We start from the raw sequence: 19,326 nt of genomic DNA, 5'->3' as shown, positions 1-19,326 counted from the left end.
CTGTTAACTGACATTTCTTAATGACATTACAAACTGAGGAAATGGTTACCTGAAACCCCTTTGCTAACTTCTTAGAGCCTTCTCCTTCTTTGTGGGCATCATTTATTTTAAGTTTCAGAGTGCTAGGAAGCAGTTTACAGGATCCCATGGCAGCTGATTGTAGGGACAAGGTTTGAGGAGTCAGGGTATTTAAAGCTTTGAAATTTGCATCACATGACCTTTCCTAATGATGACTGTGAACAAGTCATAGCCCTAACAAGCTAATTGAGGCCTGAGACCTTGGTGAAAGTTATCCGAGAGCTCAAACCTCTTGGGTGCCCAAACTTTTGCATGGTGCTCCTTTCCTTTTTCTCACTCTAAAGTTGTACAAAAAGAAAACTAATTTTGCTTAAAATGTTAAAAAGCATGTTTCATCTTTAACTTTATGACTTTTGGACATCAGTTCATGTTCGACTCACTTAACTATTCAAAGTAACAGAGATTTTGACCAGGGGTGCTCAAACCTTTGCATGCCACTGTAACTCCCAATATTATCCAAAGCAGTATTCCCATAGGTGAGGGGAATGGCCACTGGGATACTCTGTACTGGCTGCATGTCCCCCTTCTCCCTCCTGATGTGTCCTCCAGTTACCTGTGTCCTGCACGTTGGGAGTATATACACCTCCCCGTTTACAGATGTCCAGACTAAACATTGCTCTGAGAAGGAAGTTTGTTTTTACATGGCCTGAAAACTGCACAGCTCTTCAAATGATTGTTTTACCCTTACGATTACTATGAATATGTAGAATGAAAATTGAAAAATTACATACTATTTATTAATTGAAATTAATTAAATGAAATACAGTACAAGAAAGAAAATCTTTCATATTTTGTGAACATTTTCTGTTCTGTGTTTATTTCAGCCATGTGGCAATGACGGCTATGTGCATGGGAACATTTCAGTCACTGTGCTGCTGTGCATCTTAGAGGAAACAGTGCCCCTCAGATTCCCAAGTGATCCGTATTTCATCCAGTTCCACCTCCAACTCCTTAACACTGTCAGCAGCTGCAGCTGGAAGACATCAGGGACACTGGAGGATTCCCTGCCTTCCCACATCCTGGGAAGAAACATTCCATGATGCTGACTGGCATCGCCCCTGCTCTGAATGTGCAATAAGGAATAAAGAAAGAATAAATAACCAAAAAAAAATCTTTCTACAGCCTCTGCTTCTTCTTGCCAAAGCCTCAACTCCCCACTCTGACACTGGCCCACTCATACATTGTCATTGTGGGCAATGTTCCCCTTAATTTGTAATGTCCAGTGTGTGCAAAATTCTTGTGCTGTGCAATATTTTGTCCAGCGACGACAAGATGTGCACACTGAATAATTTCTTCAGTAAGCTAGATCTAAAATCTGCAGACAAATCATCGCAAACTCCATGTTATCAACACCGTCTCCATCAAAGACCAGAAAAGGAAATTTAATCATGTACAATCATGAAATATACTAAACATGCCAACAGGTCAGGGTGACAACCCTTTGTGCACAGTTTAAATTCCTTTGTGCGCTGGTATCAAAAGATGTGTGTGTGCGCACATCTTAAAGGGAACAATGATTGTGGGGAAGCTATGTTGGCATCGGAATGTGTGGCAAATTGTGGGTTTCCCCCAGCACATCCTTAGGTTGTTAGCTATTAATGCAAATGATGCATTTCAGTGTGCTTTGATGTATGTGTGATAAAGAAGTGAATCTGGATCTGACTTGTTGACTAAGTCCATCAAGCTCCTACGGAGCTGAGTGCTATGGGTTGTTAAACCTGGGTCTCCGACAGGTGGCCATGGTCAGCAGCAGGCAGTGGTCTCCATTTCCAGGGAGTTGAAGGGAAACCTCTTGTCCTGTTACATGGCAGGAGTTTTGCCAATTTCTGCTGCTGATCCTGTGTTGTGTGCCTGTTGCAGGACATACAGACGATGGCACAGGTTTAATCATCAGCCCTAGCGCAAAATGGAGTCACAGGCATTGTGCGTGGTCAAGTTCAGGCACTTCCACAATGTTTTATTTTATGTCTGTGTGTTGGAGGGAAGAGACACAGATGATGTGCGGGATGGAGCTTGGTGAGTAATGGAGATAAAAGATGTTTACAGACCCTCCAAAGGTTCATTTATTATCAACTCTGAGATTCATCTTCTCCAGACAGTCACGAAACAAAGCAAACCATGGAAGTTATTCAAAGAAAAACATCACCCCCCCCCACACAAAAAAACTTACAGATCACCCCAAATGAAATCGTGTAACAGCAACAAGAGCATCACCCACGGACACCTTATCCAGTGGCGACAAGCGACTGGCGGTCACCCACGGATACCTTATCCAGCAGTGACAAGCAACTGGCGGTCACCCACGGATACCTTATCCAGCAGTGACAAGCGACTGGCGGTCACCCACGGATACCTTATCCAGCAGTGACAAGCGACTGGCGGTCACCCACGGATACCTTATCCAGCAGCGACAAGCGACTGGCGGTCACCTACGGATACCTTATCCAGCAGCGATGAGCGACTGGCGTTCACCCACGGACACCTTATCCAGCAGCGACGATCGATTGGCGGTCACCCACGGACACCTTATCCATCAGCAATGATTGACTGGCAATTACCCATGAATACCCTTATCCGGCAGCAAAAGGCAGGTAGTCAGCACTGATCACTCGCTGACTTTCTGCATTCGCTTTGATGCCTGTATCATCCACAATGCTTTAATTGGCGAAATGGAGTCTATCATGGAATCGCCTCATCTCCAAACCTCACCATGAGGCTGACCTCACTCGTCTCTTGCTATGTGCTTGGAGACAGCAGAGTGGTAGGGCACTCAATCGATCTCCAAACTGCGAAAACTTTTCCAGAAACACATTAAAGATAAAGGAAGATGTACAAGAAGTGAAATAAACAGTTTTGTGGATGTCACAGGGGGGGAATTTGTGGTTCACCGACCCCATCTTGACCTTCAAGTTTATGATCAGAATTATACATCCACAGTACAGACATGTCAAACATACTTCAACATGAACTTAAAGAGGCGTGAATTATACATCCCTGTGTAACAAAACATGACACATCTTGATATGGTAGTAGTCTCGAAGTCAGAGGAAGACGAATGTGTTGCGCAGTTAACGTCTGTGGGCACGCATATGACATCTGAGGCTGAAGTCCGAAGCACAGATGTGGTCGCAGATGGGGCAAGGAGCACCGCATGTTGGGGCAGGAGCGGACACCTTCCTGTGTCTTTCTTGACTCGCCTTGAGATAGATAGATAGATAGATACTTCATTCATCCCCATGGGGAAATTCAACTTTTTTTTCCAATGTCCCATACACCTGTTGTAGCAAAACTAATAACATACAATACTTAACTCAGTAAAAAAATATGATATGCATCTAAATCACTATCTCAAAAAGCATTAATAATAGCTTTTAAAAAGTTCTTAAGTCCTGGCGGTTGAATTGTAAAGCCTAATGGCATTGGGGAGTAATGACCTCTTCATCCTGTCTGAGGAGCATTGCATCGATAGTAACCTGTCGCTGAAACTGCTTCTCTGTCTCTGGATGGTGCTATGTAGAGGATGTTCAGAGTTTTCCATAATTGACCGTAGCCTACTCAGCGCCCTTCGCTCAGCTACCGATGTTAAACTCTCCAGTACTTTGCCCACGACAGAGCCCGCCTTCCTTACCAGCTTATTAAGACGTGAGGCGCTGCATGCGCCAGTTGGCTTGGAAGTTGTTTGCTGCCGTGGAGCATAGATTGCACCACTTGGACCGATCAGCAGCAGTGTGTTCAAGATCGCGGGGCTGGAGTTTGGCCCACTTAAGGTCTGACTTGATGTTGTCCTTGTACCTCTTCCTTGGGCGACCTTGGGCACGATTGCCCTGCTCCAGTTCTCCGTAGAACAACTGACGCGGCATTCTAGACTCATCCATGCGGATCACCTGGCCGGTCCATCTGAGCTGAGCCTTCAAAACCTTGGCTTCAATGCTTGTGGAATTGGCTCGGTCCAGGACTGTCAGGTTGGAGATACGGTCTTGCCAGCGGATTCGCATGATTGATCGCAGAGCGCGATTGTGGAATTGTTCAAGCTGTTTGACATGTCTGCGATACAGTGCCCAGGTTTCACAGCCAGATAGAAGTGATGAGACCACAACAGCATTGTAAACCTTCAGTTTAGTGGCGAGGCGAATGTCTTTGTGCTGCAGAACTTTGACCCAGAGCCTTCCGAGTGCCTGGCTTGCTTTCTGGATCCTTGACGTGATTTCTTTATCAAGGGCACTGTCGCTGGAGATGGTACTCCCCAGGCATTTGAAGTTGTCAATGTTCCGTAGCTGTGTGTCATCGATGGTGATGCATGGCTGTGGCGGGGTGCTGTTAGGTGCCGGCTGCAGGAGGACCTCTGTTTTACCGAGGCTGATTGTCAAGCCGAACAATTTAGATGCGGCGGAGAATCTGCTGACCATCGTTTGTAGGTGGTCCTCTTGGTGCGCCATGAGTGCGCAGTCATCTGCAAAGAGCGCCTCAATGAACAGCTTTCGGAGGGTCTTTGTGTGTGCTGCAAGGCGACGTAGGTCAAAGTGTGACCTGTCCAGGCGGTATTTGATAAAAAATGCCCAGGTTTAGGTCTTTGACGGCATGCATTAGTATCTGAGTGAAAAAAAGGTTGAAAAGTACTGGTGCAAGCGCACAGCCCTGCGAGCGCATTTGGAGATGTCAAATTTCTCGTTAGGTTCGTCAGCTGAGAGAATCTCTCCAGTCATGTTGTCATGGAAGAGGCGTATGAGGTTGATGAACTGTGGAGGGCAGCCAAGTTTCCCGAGGATGATCCACAAGGCTTCTCTGTTGACGGTATCAAACGCTTTACTCAGATCAATGAAGACAAAGTACAAGTTCATGTTCTGCTCCAGGCATTTCTCCTGCATTTGTCTAACAGTGAAGATCATATCCACAGTACTGCGTTTAGGCCGAAAGCCGCATTGCGATTCTGGGAGGTTTCCTTCGGATACTGTTAAAATAAGTCTATTAAGGATGATGCGAGTCAGGATTTTCCCGGCGATGGAGAGTAGGGAGATGCCCCTGTAGTTCCCACAGTCTGTGTGTGGGCCTTTGTTTTTGTATAGGGTGACTATTGCAGTATCCCATTACTTCCTCTTCCCAGATACTGACCAGGACGTCCTGCAATGCTTCGAGTGACTCCTGGTTGAGGGCTTTGTACAGTTCTGTGGGAATACCATCCTTGCCTGGTGCTTAGCCACAGCTCATCTGTTTGATGGCTGTGTGACCTCGGTCAGGGAGGGGGGGTTGTTGAGGTGCTCATGGACTGGGCTCTGGGGAATCTGGTCGAGTACTGACTGGCCGACAGTGGAGGGGCGGTTCAGGAGCTGACTGAAGTGTTCCTTCCAGCTGGTGTTGATGCCCTTTTTGTCCTTGATAAGCGAGGATCCATCTGCAGAAAGCAGAGGAGCTATGCTTGACTTTAAGGGACCAAAGACAGACTTGATGGCATTGAAGAACTGCTTGGTGCTGTTTGTGTCAGCATAGTGCTGAACCTCATCCACCTTCTTATTCCACCATGTGTTGCACGTTATATGGATTTCCCTTTGAGCGAGTGCCTAATAGGACCTGAATCTGTCCTTTCAGCAGGTGGAGTTTGGGTCATCCTGCCATTCTTTGAATGCCTTGTTCTTCTTGGTGAGTAGGTCATCGATGGTGGTGCTATTCTCATTGAACCAATCTTGCTGGGTGCACTTTCTGCGGCCTAGGGTTTTGCCATTTCAGTTATAGCATTTTGAAGTGGCTCCATTTCTGTATTGGGTTACCCGTGAGTGGCTGGTTTGTTGATAGTTTCTATTTAAGAGTATTTTCAAATTCACATAGACACGAAGGATGCTGAAGTTTGGAGGTGTTAAAGGATGGCCTAATGCCTTTTGGACGCTTTTTGTGAGATTGAACTATGTATAGCTTAAGGGTGGTGCGGAGGAGTCTGTGGTCCGTCCAACACTCTGCTCCTCGCATGGCTCAAGTAATGATTATGTCTCAAATGTCATGTTGACGGGCAATGTCATAATCGATCAGATGCCATTGTTTGGATCTAGGGTGCATCCGTGTTGTCTTGAATTTGTTGGCCATTCTGAACACTGTGTTTGTGATAGTGAGGTCATACTCTTCACATTTGCTGATAAGCAGAAGGCCATTGCTGTTCATCTTCCCGACTCCGTGTCTGCCAAGCACTCCACTCCACTGATCATGGCCTTGGCGGACTTGGGCATTGAAATCTCCCAGCAAGATCAGCTTATCACTGTCCGGCACTGAGCGCTGGATGGAGTCAAGGTCAGCGTAAAACTGCTCTATGGTTTCAGTAGGGCTGGTCAGGGTGGGGACATAGGCACTAATGATGGTTGCATGTCGGTTTTGGCTGAGGGGCAGACGTAGCTTCATCAATCTTTCGCTGATGCCAACAGGCAGGTCGGGGAGCTGTTTCATCAGGGTTCTCCTTATGGTGAAGCCCACTCTGTGGATCCTGTCTTCGTTCTGCACCCTTCCTCTCCAGAAGAAGTCATAGCCGCTAGCAAGCTCAGTGATGGATCACAATAACCTATCCCTCAACATCAGCAAGATGAAGGAATTGGTGGTTGACTTCAGAAGGAGTAGTGGACCGCACGACCCCATCTACATCGGTGGTGCACAGATGGAACAGGTCAAAAGCTTTAATTTCCTCAGGCTGCATATCACAAATGACCTGACTTGGTCTAACCAAGCAGAGTCCATTGCCAAGAAGGCCCACCAGCGCCTTTACTTCCTGAGAAAGCTGAAGAAATTTGGCCTGTCCCCTAAAACCCTCACTAATTTTTATAGATGCACCGTAGAAAGCATTCTTCTAGGGTGCATCACAACCTGGTATGGAAGTTGTCCTGTCCAAGACCGGAAGAAGCTGCAGAAGATCGTGAACATAGCCCAGCACATCACACAAACCAATATTCCATCCTTGGACTCACTTTACACCACACACTGTCGGAGCAGTGCTGCCAGGATAATCAAGGACATGACCCACCCAACCAACACACTTTTTGTCCCTCTTCCCTCCGGGAGAAGTTTCAGGAGCTTGAAGATTCATACGGCCAGATTTGGGAACAGCTTCTTTCCAACTGTGATAAGACTGCTGAACAGATCCTGACCCGGATCTGGGCTGTACCTTCCAAATGTCCAGACCTGACTTGCACTAACTACTTTCCCTTATCTATTTTCTTATTATGATTTATAATTTAAATTTTTATTATATTTACTTCAATTTGCACTCCAGAGAGCACGAAGCACAGAATCAAATATCGCTGTGATGATTGTACGCTCTAGTATCAATTGTTTGGTGACAATAAAGTAAAGAATAAGTATAAGCATCATCTTCAAAATATTACATATTGCAGAAAGGCTCCTGCAGATTGGATGGAAACAAACATGACCGATTTAAGTGAAACCAGAAGGTAAGGAAGTTCTGACTTGTCAACTTGACATCAGTATTTGGGAAAATGTTGGGATATATCAAGTATGCAATATTATTGTGGTGGAAAATAAGCAGAATCATTGTGGTCATCAAGAAAGGGAAATCAGATGTTTCCACAGACAATGTACCATAAAGTTGGCTGTTTGCCCATCTTTGTTTCTCACTGATTCTGTTGTGTTTCTTTCTATCTACTGTGAATACCCTCAAGGAAATGAATCTCAAGATAGAACATTGTGACACAGAACACAGAACATAGAAATTTACGGCACTTTACAGGCCGTTCAGCCCATTATGTTGTGCAGGCCACGTAACCTACTCTAGACACTCCCTAGAATTTCCCTAGTGCATAGCTCTCTGTTTTTCTAAGCTCCATGTACCTACCTAAGAGTCTCTTAAGAGACCCTGTTGTATCCACTTCCACCACCACCGCCGGCAGTGGCCGTCCGTGCACCCACCACCCTCTGTGTGAAAAACTGACCCCTGATATACCCTCGGTACCTATTTCCAAACACCTTAAAACTGTGCCCACTCATGTTAGCCATTTCAGCCCTGGGGAAAAGACTCCGGCTATCCACATGATCAATGATCCTTATCATCTTATACACCTCCGTCAAGTCACCTCTCATCCTCCGTCGCTCCAAGGAGAAAAGGCCAAGTTCACTCAACCTATTCTATTAAGGTACACCCTCCAATTCAGGCAAGATTCTTGCAAGTATATGGACTTTGATAATATATTTACTTTAAACTTTGAAATTGAACTTACCATTGGATGTGGTGTTTAAAGTCTCAGACAGGTTAGTGAACAAGTTTACAGCTCATTGGAATTGTGGGGAACCTGATGAAAGAGGATTCACAAATGATATTCAGAATCATCTTTGACCTGTTAATCTACATAATCTTAATCTACATATCTCTTAGTCTGCATAAAATAAAGTAATTGACATTCATAAATGAAAACCCAGGGGATTGCAAATATTTGGAATTCACTGTTTCTTGCATTAAAAATTGTGAATTTTTCGATATTAAAGGGAAACAAGTGATTTGTGGGCCCCGGGTACATCAGGCATGATCGTTCTTTCTTTTTCAATCTTTTTATTAAATTTTAAATACGTATACATAGCAATCATAATAGTACAAAGAGAGTGGGATTAGATTATTGGTAATTAACACATGTGAATATAAACTACAGGTAACAAGATATACTTAGCCTCACAAACTCTTAATATAAACATGATATGAAAAAATAAAAAGATGTCAAAGAAAAAGAAAACCCAAATTGAAATATCGAAAACTAAAATAAACTGAACTAAGCAAGACTAAATTAAACTACACAAAGCTGGGCTGTTTTATCACGTCGGATATAATCATTAATGTCTTCAACTCCGCTCCTCTACCTATATTTAAGTTTAATACAAAGGAATCGAAAAAGTTCGAGTTACATTCTGTGAAAGTGTTGAATAAAAGGCCTCCAAGTTTCTTCAAATTTAACCAAAGGATGAAAAGTAACACTTCTAATTTTTTCTAAGTTTAAATAAGATATAGTTTGGAAAAGCCATTGAGATGTAGTCGGAGGATTAATCTCTTTCCAATTCAATAAAATGGATCTTCTAGCCATTAATGTAGCAAATGCAATCATCCGACGAGCTGAAGAAGGTAAATCCATCATCGGTAAACCAAAAATTGTGGTAATAGGATGAGGTTGTAGATCAATACGCAAAACTGTAGAAATAGTATCAAAAATGTCTTTCCAATATTTTTCCAAAAGAGGGCAAAACCAAAACATATGAGTCAAAGAGGCTACCTCAGAATGACATCTGTCACAGACAGGACTTATATGAGAGTAAGAGCGAGCTAATTTATCTTTAGACATCTGGGCCCTATGCACCACCATAAATTGTATCAATGTATGTTTAGCACATACAGAGGAAAAGTTAACTAATTGGAAAATTTTCTCCCATTTCTCTATAGGTAAGGAAAGCTCTCCCATTCATTTTAAATTTTATCAGATATACCTGACTGTATTTTCATAATCATATCATAAATAATTGCTATTAAACCCTTTCGTCAGGGTTTAAACCTAATTTTATTTTCCCTGATATCAGTTGGATGTGAAATCGGAAAAGTAGGTAGCATAGTATTCAAAAAATCTCTGATTTGTAAATATCTAAAAAAATGGGAACTGGGCAAATGCTCATATTATTTTTGCACAAGAAACTCATGTGAGGAAAGAGGATAATCAGCATTTTTTTTAGAGTTTGGAAGGATCAGCAATACCATTTGAACTCTCTGGCCAAAATGCAAGCAGTTTCTATTTTTATTATTAGCCCAAAATTTATATCTTGGATTAAACTGATATATCATACCCTTTCGGATTTGGTACTTACCAATAATCTAAGATCTCCCTTTTTTCAGTTGTTTTGTGCTACTAGGCAAGGTTGTCCTCTTAGTCCATTGCTATTTGATATTGCTCTGGAACCTTTAGCTTTTGCTATTCGCGACTCACCTGATATACTTGGCATTACCCGTGGGAATGGGACACATAAGTTATCATTATAAGCAGATGATTTCCTACTATAGATTTCTAATTGTGTGAAATCCATTCCTGCAGTTATATCCCTGCTCGCTCAGTTCTGTAACTTTTCTGGTTACGAACTGAGTCTTAATAAGAGTGATCTCTTCCCATTCAATATGCAGGTTCCAATTTATAGACATTTACCATTCAGATTGGTTACGGACTATTTAACTTATCTGGGTGTTAAAATCACTATAAAGCACAAGGATTTATTTAAGGTTAATTGCTTATCTTTAATATACCAGGTTAAACAATTGCTCACTAAATGGTCCTTACTGTCTTTATCACTGATTGGTCTAATCAATGATATTAAGATGATTATTCTACCTAAATTTTTATATCTTTTTCAAGCAGTACCAATCTTTATTTCTAAATCCTTTTTTGATACTATTGACTCTAAAATTTCTTCATACATACGGCAGAATAAAAATCCTAGGTTAAGTAAAAAATACTTATAGAAGCCTAAAAAGGATGGTGGTTTGGCATTGCCGAATTTAAGATTTTTTTACTGGGCAAATAATATCCGATATTTAATATTTTGGACACAGGATTTGGATATAATTCCAAGTCCACAATGGGTTAACCTTGAATGTAAATCCGTACAAGGGTTTTCATTGGTTTCCATTTTAGGGACTTTGCTTCCCTTTGTTTTTTCCAAATTGAACAAACAAAATGGTTAATCCAATAATTAAATATACATAACGAATATGGTTTCAGTTTTGTAAATTTTTTGGCTTGAGCAAATTTATTCTATCAGGCCCTATTATATCTAATTTTGTTTTCAACCCTTTGTTATGGATCAAGCCTTAATTTGCCCAGGCATGATCTAAGGGAATGACTGAGCAGCATCGAGATATGATTTATCACGAATGTACCATAATAGAGTTAATTAAGTAACTTTCAGTTTCATATTTAATGTGAACCGCACCCTGGTGTTTTTCATTTCCTGTCGATGTTTGTTCCTCTCTCCAGTGTCCAGTCCGCTCGGTGCTCGCCAGTCGGTGTCTCGGTCCCGGCGGGTTTGAGGTGTCGGTTGGGGTAACCGGAGACTCTGGAAACGTCCCTCAATACACTGGGAGTTTCGGCTCCTGCTCAGCTCCCGGTCGTGTGGTTACTCGTTCTCCAGTTCGTGTTCGTTGTGGCTCACGAAGGTGAGGCGCCGGGGCCGGAATGCGCGGTGGTTCACAGAGGACGTGGGAAGTCAGAAGTCTGGTGACTTCGGGAATGTTCTCTGCTTTCCCTGAGTCCTTGACGATGTTGGGTGGAGCAGAAAAGTCTTGTGGGGGACGTGGTCTTTCTGAACTCCGGCTGTGTCAGAGAGAGAGGGGGGTTGGTCTCCGTGATATTGTTTAGATCAGAGTCACAGGATGATGGAGCAGTAAACGAGGCCTCTCCGCCCGTCATCAGGGTTTATTACTTTGGAGTGTGGGTGTCACTAGATTTATTGGGGAGCCCCTTTGGGACTGTGGAATTGACAGCATTGTTTGATGCCTCTTAAAGTATAAGTTGTGAGTGGAAGGCATACCTGTGAGAGGTGCGTCTTGTACCAGAAGGGGAACTGTACACACTTCACTCATCTACAGAAGCAGCTTCAAGCAGTTTGAAGTCCAGATCTTGGAGCTGGAGAACTCTGATGTTTCAGTGAGGTCGGGGGAGCTGTGGTAGCAGTTTTGTGGTGGTTACCCAACTGTAGGTTGGGAGTGAGCTCGAGCCCCTCCACTCCATCTGCCAAAAGCCAAATTTCCCAGTGAACAAACATTTTAATTCTGATCATCATTCCCGATCTGACATGTTGGTCTTTGGCCTCCTCTTTTGCCACAATGAGGCCATTCAGGGTGGAGAATAAACCTCATATTCTGTCTGGATAGTCAACTGCTTCTCCCCTTTCTCCCATGGTCCACTCTCCTATCAGTTTCCTTCTTCTTCAGCATTTTACCTTTTCCACACACCTGGTTTCACCTGTCACCTTCTAGGTAGTCCTCCTTCCCCTCCCCCCCTTATAATTCTGGTACGTTTCCCCTTCCTTTCCAGCCCTGAAGAAGAGTCTCAGCCTGAGACGGTGACTCTTTATTTTCCACGGCTGTGGCATTCCTCCAGCATTTCGTGTGTGTTGCTCTGGATTTCCAGCCTCTGCAGAATCTCTTGTGTGTATAGATTGAGGGTGTGTCTGCAGAGAAGGAATGGGTGGGAGCTGAGTGTGTGGATGAAGATAAGAAACTGCAAAAGCTGAAAACATTCACGAGGACATGAAAAGATAAGGGAGTTGGAATTGGCCACTCAGCCCTTCAGGGACGTGACAGTTATTTTCCAGGGCAGAGGGAGTGCAGCACTGTCAGTGGAGCCCTCCAGAGGAGACGTAAAACCAAGGCCTCACCTGCCCACAGAGCTGGCTGCAGTGCTCATCTGGCCCCAGTCTGAAGGACAGAAGGTTCTGCCACCCTGGCCATTAGTCAAAGCCACTTTGTATCAGAAAAAAGTTACCTGGTGCACACATTTATGTTGTAAATTTAGGTAGGTGCCCTGAATGGGCTTCTAGGGGAGGTGACAGAAGCAGATAGGATAGCGACACTTGGACAGGCGCATGAATAGGCAGGGAATGGAGAAGTATAGATCATATACATGCAGATGGGGTTAGTTTAGCCAGCCAGCATTCATCAGCATACGACTGCAAATAGATGGGATTATTGGTACTCTGTTCCACTTTATTAGGCTCCTACTGTACCTAGTGAAGTGTCCACTTAGTATATGGCTGTAGACTTCTGCTGCTGTAACACATCTTCTGGTTCAACAGGTTGTGTGTTCTGTACGGCACTGTCGTTACGTGTGGTTATTTGAATTACTGTCTGCTTGTACCTGTCTGACCGTTCTCCTCCGACTGCTCTCATTAATAATCCGTGTTTACCCACAGAGCAGCTGCTCATTGGATGGTTTTTGTTTATTGCAACATTCTTTTTTTACTCTAGAGACTGTTCTGCGTGAAAATCTCAGGGGGATCGGTGGTTTCTGAGATACTCAAACCACCCCATCTGGCACCATCCATGGTCAAAGTCACTTGGATCGCTTTTCTTCACCACACCGTTCTGATGATTTGGTCTGCACAACAACTGAACCTCTGGACCATGAGCCGACATCATCACGTCCATTTCAGTCACTCTCTCTATACCTACTACCATCACGTGGGATATACATACGCGTGAGAAGGTTTCCCACCAGTCTCAAAGGAAGATTCAATCACACTGTGATAGAGCTCTTCAAAGGACATCTTGTACAATAAAGGTAAACTCATATCCTCACAATTTACCTCATTGTGTCCCTTGCACTGTACTTTTTCTGTTATTCTGGATTCTGTTTTCTGTTTGTACGACCTCAGTGTACTTGTGTATGGAATGATCTGTCTAGTGGCGTGCAAACAAAGGTTTTCACTGTATGTTCACTAATCTGACAATAATAATTACCCAAATAACAAGCCCACACACCAACATCCTTTTCATTTATTCTGATACATCCTGCCACATCCACAGCAGTGCATGCATCCGCAATCCCTACGATCCTTCACCATCTCCTTCCCCATCGCTGCAGGCCTCCCTTCCTCAGCTCCCCCTTTTCTGCTGCTGAAGCCTGGTCCACCATTGCCTCTAATATCTTCTCTCTTGTCATTTTGCCCACAGTGTCCAGAGCACAGGAGGTCTACAAAGTTGGTTGTGCCCCACCTGACGGCAGTTTGCAGAATGAACAGTCCCATTCTACTGCTGGTGTTGGCTGTCTTTGCAAAGATCACGTGTGAGTAATGGTGATGAGTGTCTGAGCCTCAGTGGCACAGTTGCTTCCTGCTGAATGTTAGGCCCGCAGTCATGGAGAGAGACAGCTCAGAACCAGGCCATTCAGCCCGTTACCCAGAAGAGCATAGATCAGGACTGAAGGTAGCCCAACGGATGCACGAGGCTAATTCATGGGGTGATCGGGTTGTTAAAAGAGACGAGACAGCTTGGAGTTTAGATCTTATCAAGGGGTGATCTTATTGAAGCATACAAGCTCCTGAAGGTGCTTGATGTGGTAGATATTCACTACAGAGAGAGTCACATCGATAGTGGTAATCAGTAGGGAGTTTTGTAAGCTGCTCTGCAATGGGATTTTCCAAATCCCCACCCTTTTTTAATCCCAAAACCTTACTTTTTTTCATGATGCACAATTGCTACATTCAATTTAAATTTACAATGTATGTGTGGAAAGGAGATTTATTTTCTTGCAGGCACTTGCAGGAAAAAAGAACTGAAATGGAGTTTTATGAAAACTCATACATAAACAAACACAGACTGACAAACAACTGATGTGCAAAACAAGGCAAACTGTCTAAATAAAAAAGGTATTGAGAACATGGCACCATAACATGTAGGAGCTGCATCAGGCCTCTCGACCCATCGGGTCTGCTCTGCCAGTCAATCATGGCTGATTTATTGTCCCTCCCAAGCCTATCCTTCCACCATCTCCCTGTAACCTTTGAAGCCTTCACTAGTTATGAGCTTTAAATATACCCAATGACTTGGCCTGCACAGACGTCTGTGGTAATGAATTGCACAGGTTTACCACCCTCTGGCTAAATGAATTCCTCCTCATCGCTGTCCGGATGGGCCATCCTACTATTCTGAGGCTGTGTCCTATGATCCTAGTGCTCCCCCCCCCCCCCCATTATAGGAAACATCCTCTCCATATTCACTCTATCTCGGCCTTTCAGTATTTGATAGGTTTCAGTGAGATCCCCTGCTCATTCTTCTAAACTCCAGAAAGTACAGGCCCAGTTGTGAAGGGTTCACTCCACTATCAGTTCAGTACATTCCCTTATGAGGTGTCATTGTCACATAATGAATTGCCTGAGAGCCAGTCCCTCCGTGATCAGTGGTGCAGAATCCTGGACTGCGGTCCTTCCCCACTGAGGCCTTGCATTGGCCACACTCAGCTACAGTGCAATCCTGCAGCTTGGAAAGCGCCAGTCGCAGTATTCCTTCACGGATATCTTGTCCTGGTGGAAGATAAACAAGTCACAGGCAGAGCAAAGGGCACCTTACACTAAGTTAATGATATCCCGCCAGCACTTGGCACCTGTCCCAGTGCGTTTCTGGGAAGGGCCCTATAGATAAGAATCCTCTATTGACACAGCTGCGGGGGATGAAATGAGAAAAGAGCTATTGGACATTTTTTTGCAGATAATATTTTGAAAATTCAAAAATAAATAAATCAACAAATTCATTGTACTATCAAGCCAATCCCAGCTACACAACTCACAAGGTAGTTTTGTGGTTGCTATTTCCTCTGCAAACAGTAGAGTTGCAAATGTTTGTGACAATGTCCCCTGTCCCCGCAGTGACAAGTGACGGCAGGATCTCAGACTGCCGTCTTTCCCCGCAAAGAGCCTTTGGGTTGGTGGCGCGGAGCTTCAGTCAGTGCATTCTCCTGCAGCCTGGAATGTGATGTGATATCTCACTCACTCACTCTGGCAATAGTGTAACCCGAGGCGACCAGTAGGTCTTTCCACATTCTTCAGGATCAGGCTTATTATCACTGACTTAAATGATGATCTTCTGCACACCACTATTGTAACATGTTAGTTATTTGAATTATTTTTGCCTTCCTGTCAGTTTGAACCAGTCTGGCCACTCATTAACAAGGTATTTTAGCCCACAGAACTTATTCTCTGTAAACTCCAAAGTTTACACTATTCTCGCACTATTCTCTGTAAATTCCAAAGACTATTGTACATGAAAATCACAACAGATTCTGAGATACTCAAATCACATCATCTGTCACCAAACATCATTCCATGGCCAAAGCCACTTAGCTTGCATTTTTTCTCAATTTTGATGTTTGATCTGAAGAACTGAACCCTTTTGACCATGTCTGCATGCTTTTATACCTTGAGCTGCTGCTGCTGCGATTTACTAGGATGTTACCTGGGTTTCAGCACTTAAGTTACAGAGAAAGGTTGAACAAGTTAGGTCTCTATTCATTGGAGCGTAGAAGGTTGAGGGGGGATTTGATCGAGGTATTTAAAATGTTGAGAGGGATAGATAGAGTTGACGTGAATAGGCTGTTTCCATTGAGAGTAGGGGAGATTCAAACGAGAGGACATGATTTGAGAGTTAGGGGGCAAAAGTTTAAGGGAAACACGAGGGGGTATTTCTTTACTCAGAGAGTGATAGCTGTGTGGAATGAGCTTCCTGTAGAAGTAGTAGAGGCCAGTTCAGTTGTGTCATTTAAGGTAAAATTGGATAGGTATATGGATAGGAAAGGAGTGGAGGGTTATGGGCTGAGTGCGGGTAGGTGGGACTAGGTGAGATTAAGAGTTCGGCACGGACTAGGAGGGCCGGAATGGCCTGTTTCCGTGCTGTGATTGTTATATGGTTATATGGTTATATGGTTATATATATGATTGGCCCATTAGATATTTGTATTAACGAGTAGGTATACCTAATGAAGTGGTCACAGAGTGCATATAAATTGTGCAAGAGAGAAGATACAAGAGGTAGAGTAATGGGTTCATTAACTGTGTAATTAGCAGGGGAATGGTGGTGTTTTGTGCGAGGAAGACCTGCCCTTGGTGCACAGAACAACACGAGACACTTGCCTGAGGTGGCAGATTTAACCATTATCTAGTGTTAATCTCTTGTGTGTTGCTCTGAATTTCCAGCATCTGCAGGATCGCTTAACTTGGGTTTAACTTTTGTCCTTAATGTTGTATACAGGGGAGGAAGAGATCAAGCTTGTCTCAGCCCCTGGGGACTCCGTTTGGTTTCCTGGCGTGGATGCAGATCAAAGGCGCCAGATCGGGGTGTTCCAATGGAAGAAGGTCAGCAGGAACGATACGAAGGAACATTTGAAGCCGATTCTGAAGTTTCACAAGAGCAGCAAGGAGCCTGCCTTGATTCAAAATTACAGCGGGCGCATCACCTTCTCCACGTTTAATGGCTCATTTGCCATTCATAACATAACACGTGAAGACGAAGGTCTATATCGGCTCTTTATCAACCTGAAAAGAGTCGCGGTGCAGGCGGTTTGGGTGAGAGTAATAGGTATGTTCGCTGAACTGATTACAGCAGCATTGCATTGCTTTTAGACATTCACGTTTTGGTGGTGATGTCTTTAGTGGTTTAAACAAATAATTACTGCAAAAACAGCAGCTGTGGAATTTCCTAAAGGGAGATCCCCCTCTGTCCCTGGGAATTCAGTCAGATGAAACCTCCCCCCCCCCCCCCACCACCACCACCGTGTTCCAAACTATACTGAGTCCAGGCAAAGAAGAGGTGGCCAATTCCCAACGTCATCCAGTGGTAGTTAACTTGACTGTGTTAGTCCACTTCCACAGAGTTCTTCCACAACCACACATTGTCAGAACAGAAAGAACAGTTTTGTATCCCTGATCCAAGTAAGAATGTGTTGGCATTGAGGAGGGTCCAGAGGAGGTTCATGAGAATGACTCAGGGCATGAGGAGTTAATGTATGAGGAGTGTCTGATGGCTTAGAGCCTGTATTCACTGGAGTTTAGAAGAATGAAGGGGATGCATTTGACAAGGTTCCACACGGTAGGCTTATTCAGAAAGTCAGAAGGCATGGGATCCAGGGAAGTTCGGCCAGGTGGATTCAGAATTGGCTTGCCTGCAGAAGGCAGATGGTCATGGTGGAGGGAGTACATTCAGATTGGAGGGTTGTGACTAGTGGTGTCCCACAACGATCTGTTCTGGGACCTCTACTTTTTGTGATTTTTATTAATGACCTGGATGTGGTGGTAGAAGGGTGGGTTGACAAGTTTGCAGATGACACAAAGGTTGGTGGTGTTGTAGATAGTGTAGAGGATTGTCAAAGATTGCAGAGAGTCATTGATAGGATGCAGAAGTGGGCTGAGAAGTGGCAGATGGAGTTCAACCCAGAGAAGTGTGAGGTGGTACACTTTGGAAGGACAAACTCTAAGGCAGAGTACAAAGTAAATGGCAGGATACTTGGTAGTGTGGAGGAGAAGAGGAATCTGGGGGTACATGTCCACAGATCCCTGAAAGTTGCCTCACATGTTGATAGGGTAGTTAAGAAAGCTTATGGGGTGTTAGCTTTCATAAGTCGAGGGATAGAATTTAAGAGACGCAATGTAATGATGCAGCTCTATAAAACTCTGGTTAGGCCACACTTGGAGTACTGTGTCCAGTTCTGGTCGCCTCAGTATAGGAAGGATGTGGAAGCATTGGAAAGGGTACAGAGGAGATTTACCAGGATGCTGCCTGGTTTAGAGAGTATGGATTATGATCAGAGATTAAGGGAGATAGGGCTTTACTCTTTGGACAGAAGGAGGATGAGAGGAGACATGATAGAGGTGTGCAAGATATTAAGAGGAACAGACAGAGTGGACAGCCAGCACCTCTTCCCCAGGGCACCACTGCTCAGTACAAGAGGACAAGAGGATAGAAAACTGGTTGGCAGCTAGAAAGCAAAGGGTAGCGGTGAATGGGTGTTTCTCGGAATGGCAGGTGGTGACTAGTGGGGTGCCACAGGGCTCTGTATTGGGACCACAGCTGTTTACGATTTACGTCAACGATTTGGATGAAGGCATTGAAAATAACATCAGCAAGTTTGCTGATGATACTAAGCTGGGTGGCAGGGTGACATGTGATGAGGATGTTAGGAGAATTCAGGGTGACTTGGATAGGCTGGGTGAGTGGGCAGATACTTGGCAGATGGCGTTTAATGTGAATAAGTGTGAGGTTATCCACTTTGGGAGTAAGAACAGGAAGGCAGATTATTATCTGAACGGTGTAGAGTTAGGTAAGGGAGAAATGCAAAGAGATCTCGGAGTCCTTGTTCATCAGTCACTGAAGGTGAATGAGCAAGTGCAGCAGGCAGTGAAGAAGGCTAATGGAATGTTGGACTTTATTACAAAGGGAATTGAGTACAAGAGCAAGGAAATCCTCTTGCATTTGTACAGAGCCCTGGTGAGACCACACCTGGAGTATTGTGTACAGTTTTGGTCTCCAGGATTAAGGAAGGACATCCTGGCTGTAGAGGAAGTGCAACGTAGATTCACGAGGTTAATTCCTGGGATGTCTGGACTGTCTTACGCAGAGAGGTTAGAGAGACTGGGCTTGTACACGCTGGAATTAAGGAGACTGAGAGGGGATCTGATTGAAACATATAAGATTATTAAGGGATTGGACAAGATAGAGGCAGGAAATATGTTCCAGATGCTGGGAGAGTCCAG

The 19,326-nt window shown here is 44.1% G+C and overlaps 1 protein-coding gene and 1 long non-coding RNA gene across 2 annotated transcripts in view; one reads left to right on the top strand and one right to left on the bottom strand.

Annotated features, from left to right (window-relative positions):
- Positions 1–921: 921 nt before the first annotated feature.
- On the bottom strand, positions 922–11,155 carry LOC140717407 (uncharacterized). The gene is made up of 3 exons (XR_012096539.1): positions 11,020–11,155; positions 8,283–8,354; positions 922–1,097 (listed from the first exon to the last, which is right to left on the bottom strand). It is a non-coding gene; the product is annotated as an uncharacterized lncRNA (long non-coding RNA).
- The window catches only part of LOC140717390 (SLAM family member 9-like), a 33,077-nt gene continuing 24,787 nt past the window's right edge, over positions 11,037–19,326 (top strand). Inside the window, exons 1-4 of the mRNA XM_073030938.1 lie at positions 11,037–11,242; positions 13,055–13,367; positions 13,760–13,871; positions 16,829–17,155. Coding sequence (XP_072887039.1) covers positions 13,820–13,871; positions 16,829–17,155 — 379 coding nt within the window. The 5' untranslated portion in view covers positions 11,037–11,242; positions 13,055–13,367; positions 13,760–13,819. The remainder of the gene's footprint in view (positions 11,243–13,054; positions 13,368–13,759; positions 13,872–16,828; positions 17,156–19,326) is intronic.

The sequence above is a fragment of the Hemitrygon akajei genome, chromosome 2 (assembly GCF_048418815.1).
Source record: "Hemitrygon akajei chromosome 2, sHemAka1.3, whole genome shotgun sequence".
Lineage (NCBI taxonomy): Eukaryota > Metazoa > Chordata > Chondrichthyes > Myliobatiformes > Dasyatidae > Hemitrygon > Hemitrygon akajei.
Note: the sequence above shows the minus strand (reverse complement) of the source record. Positions and strands in the feature narration are given on the sequence as shown.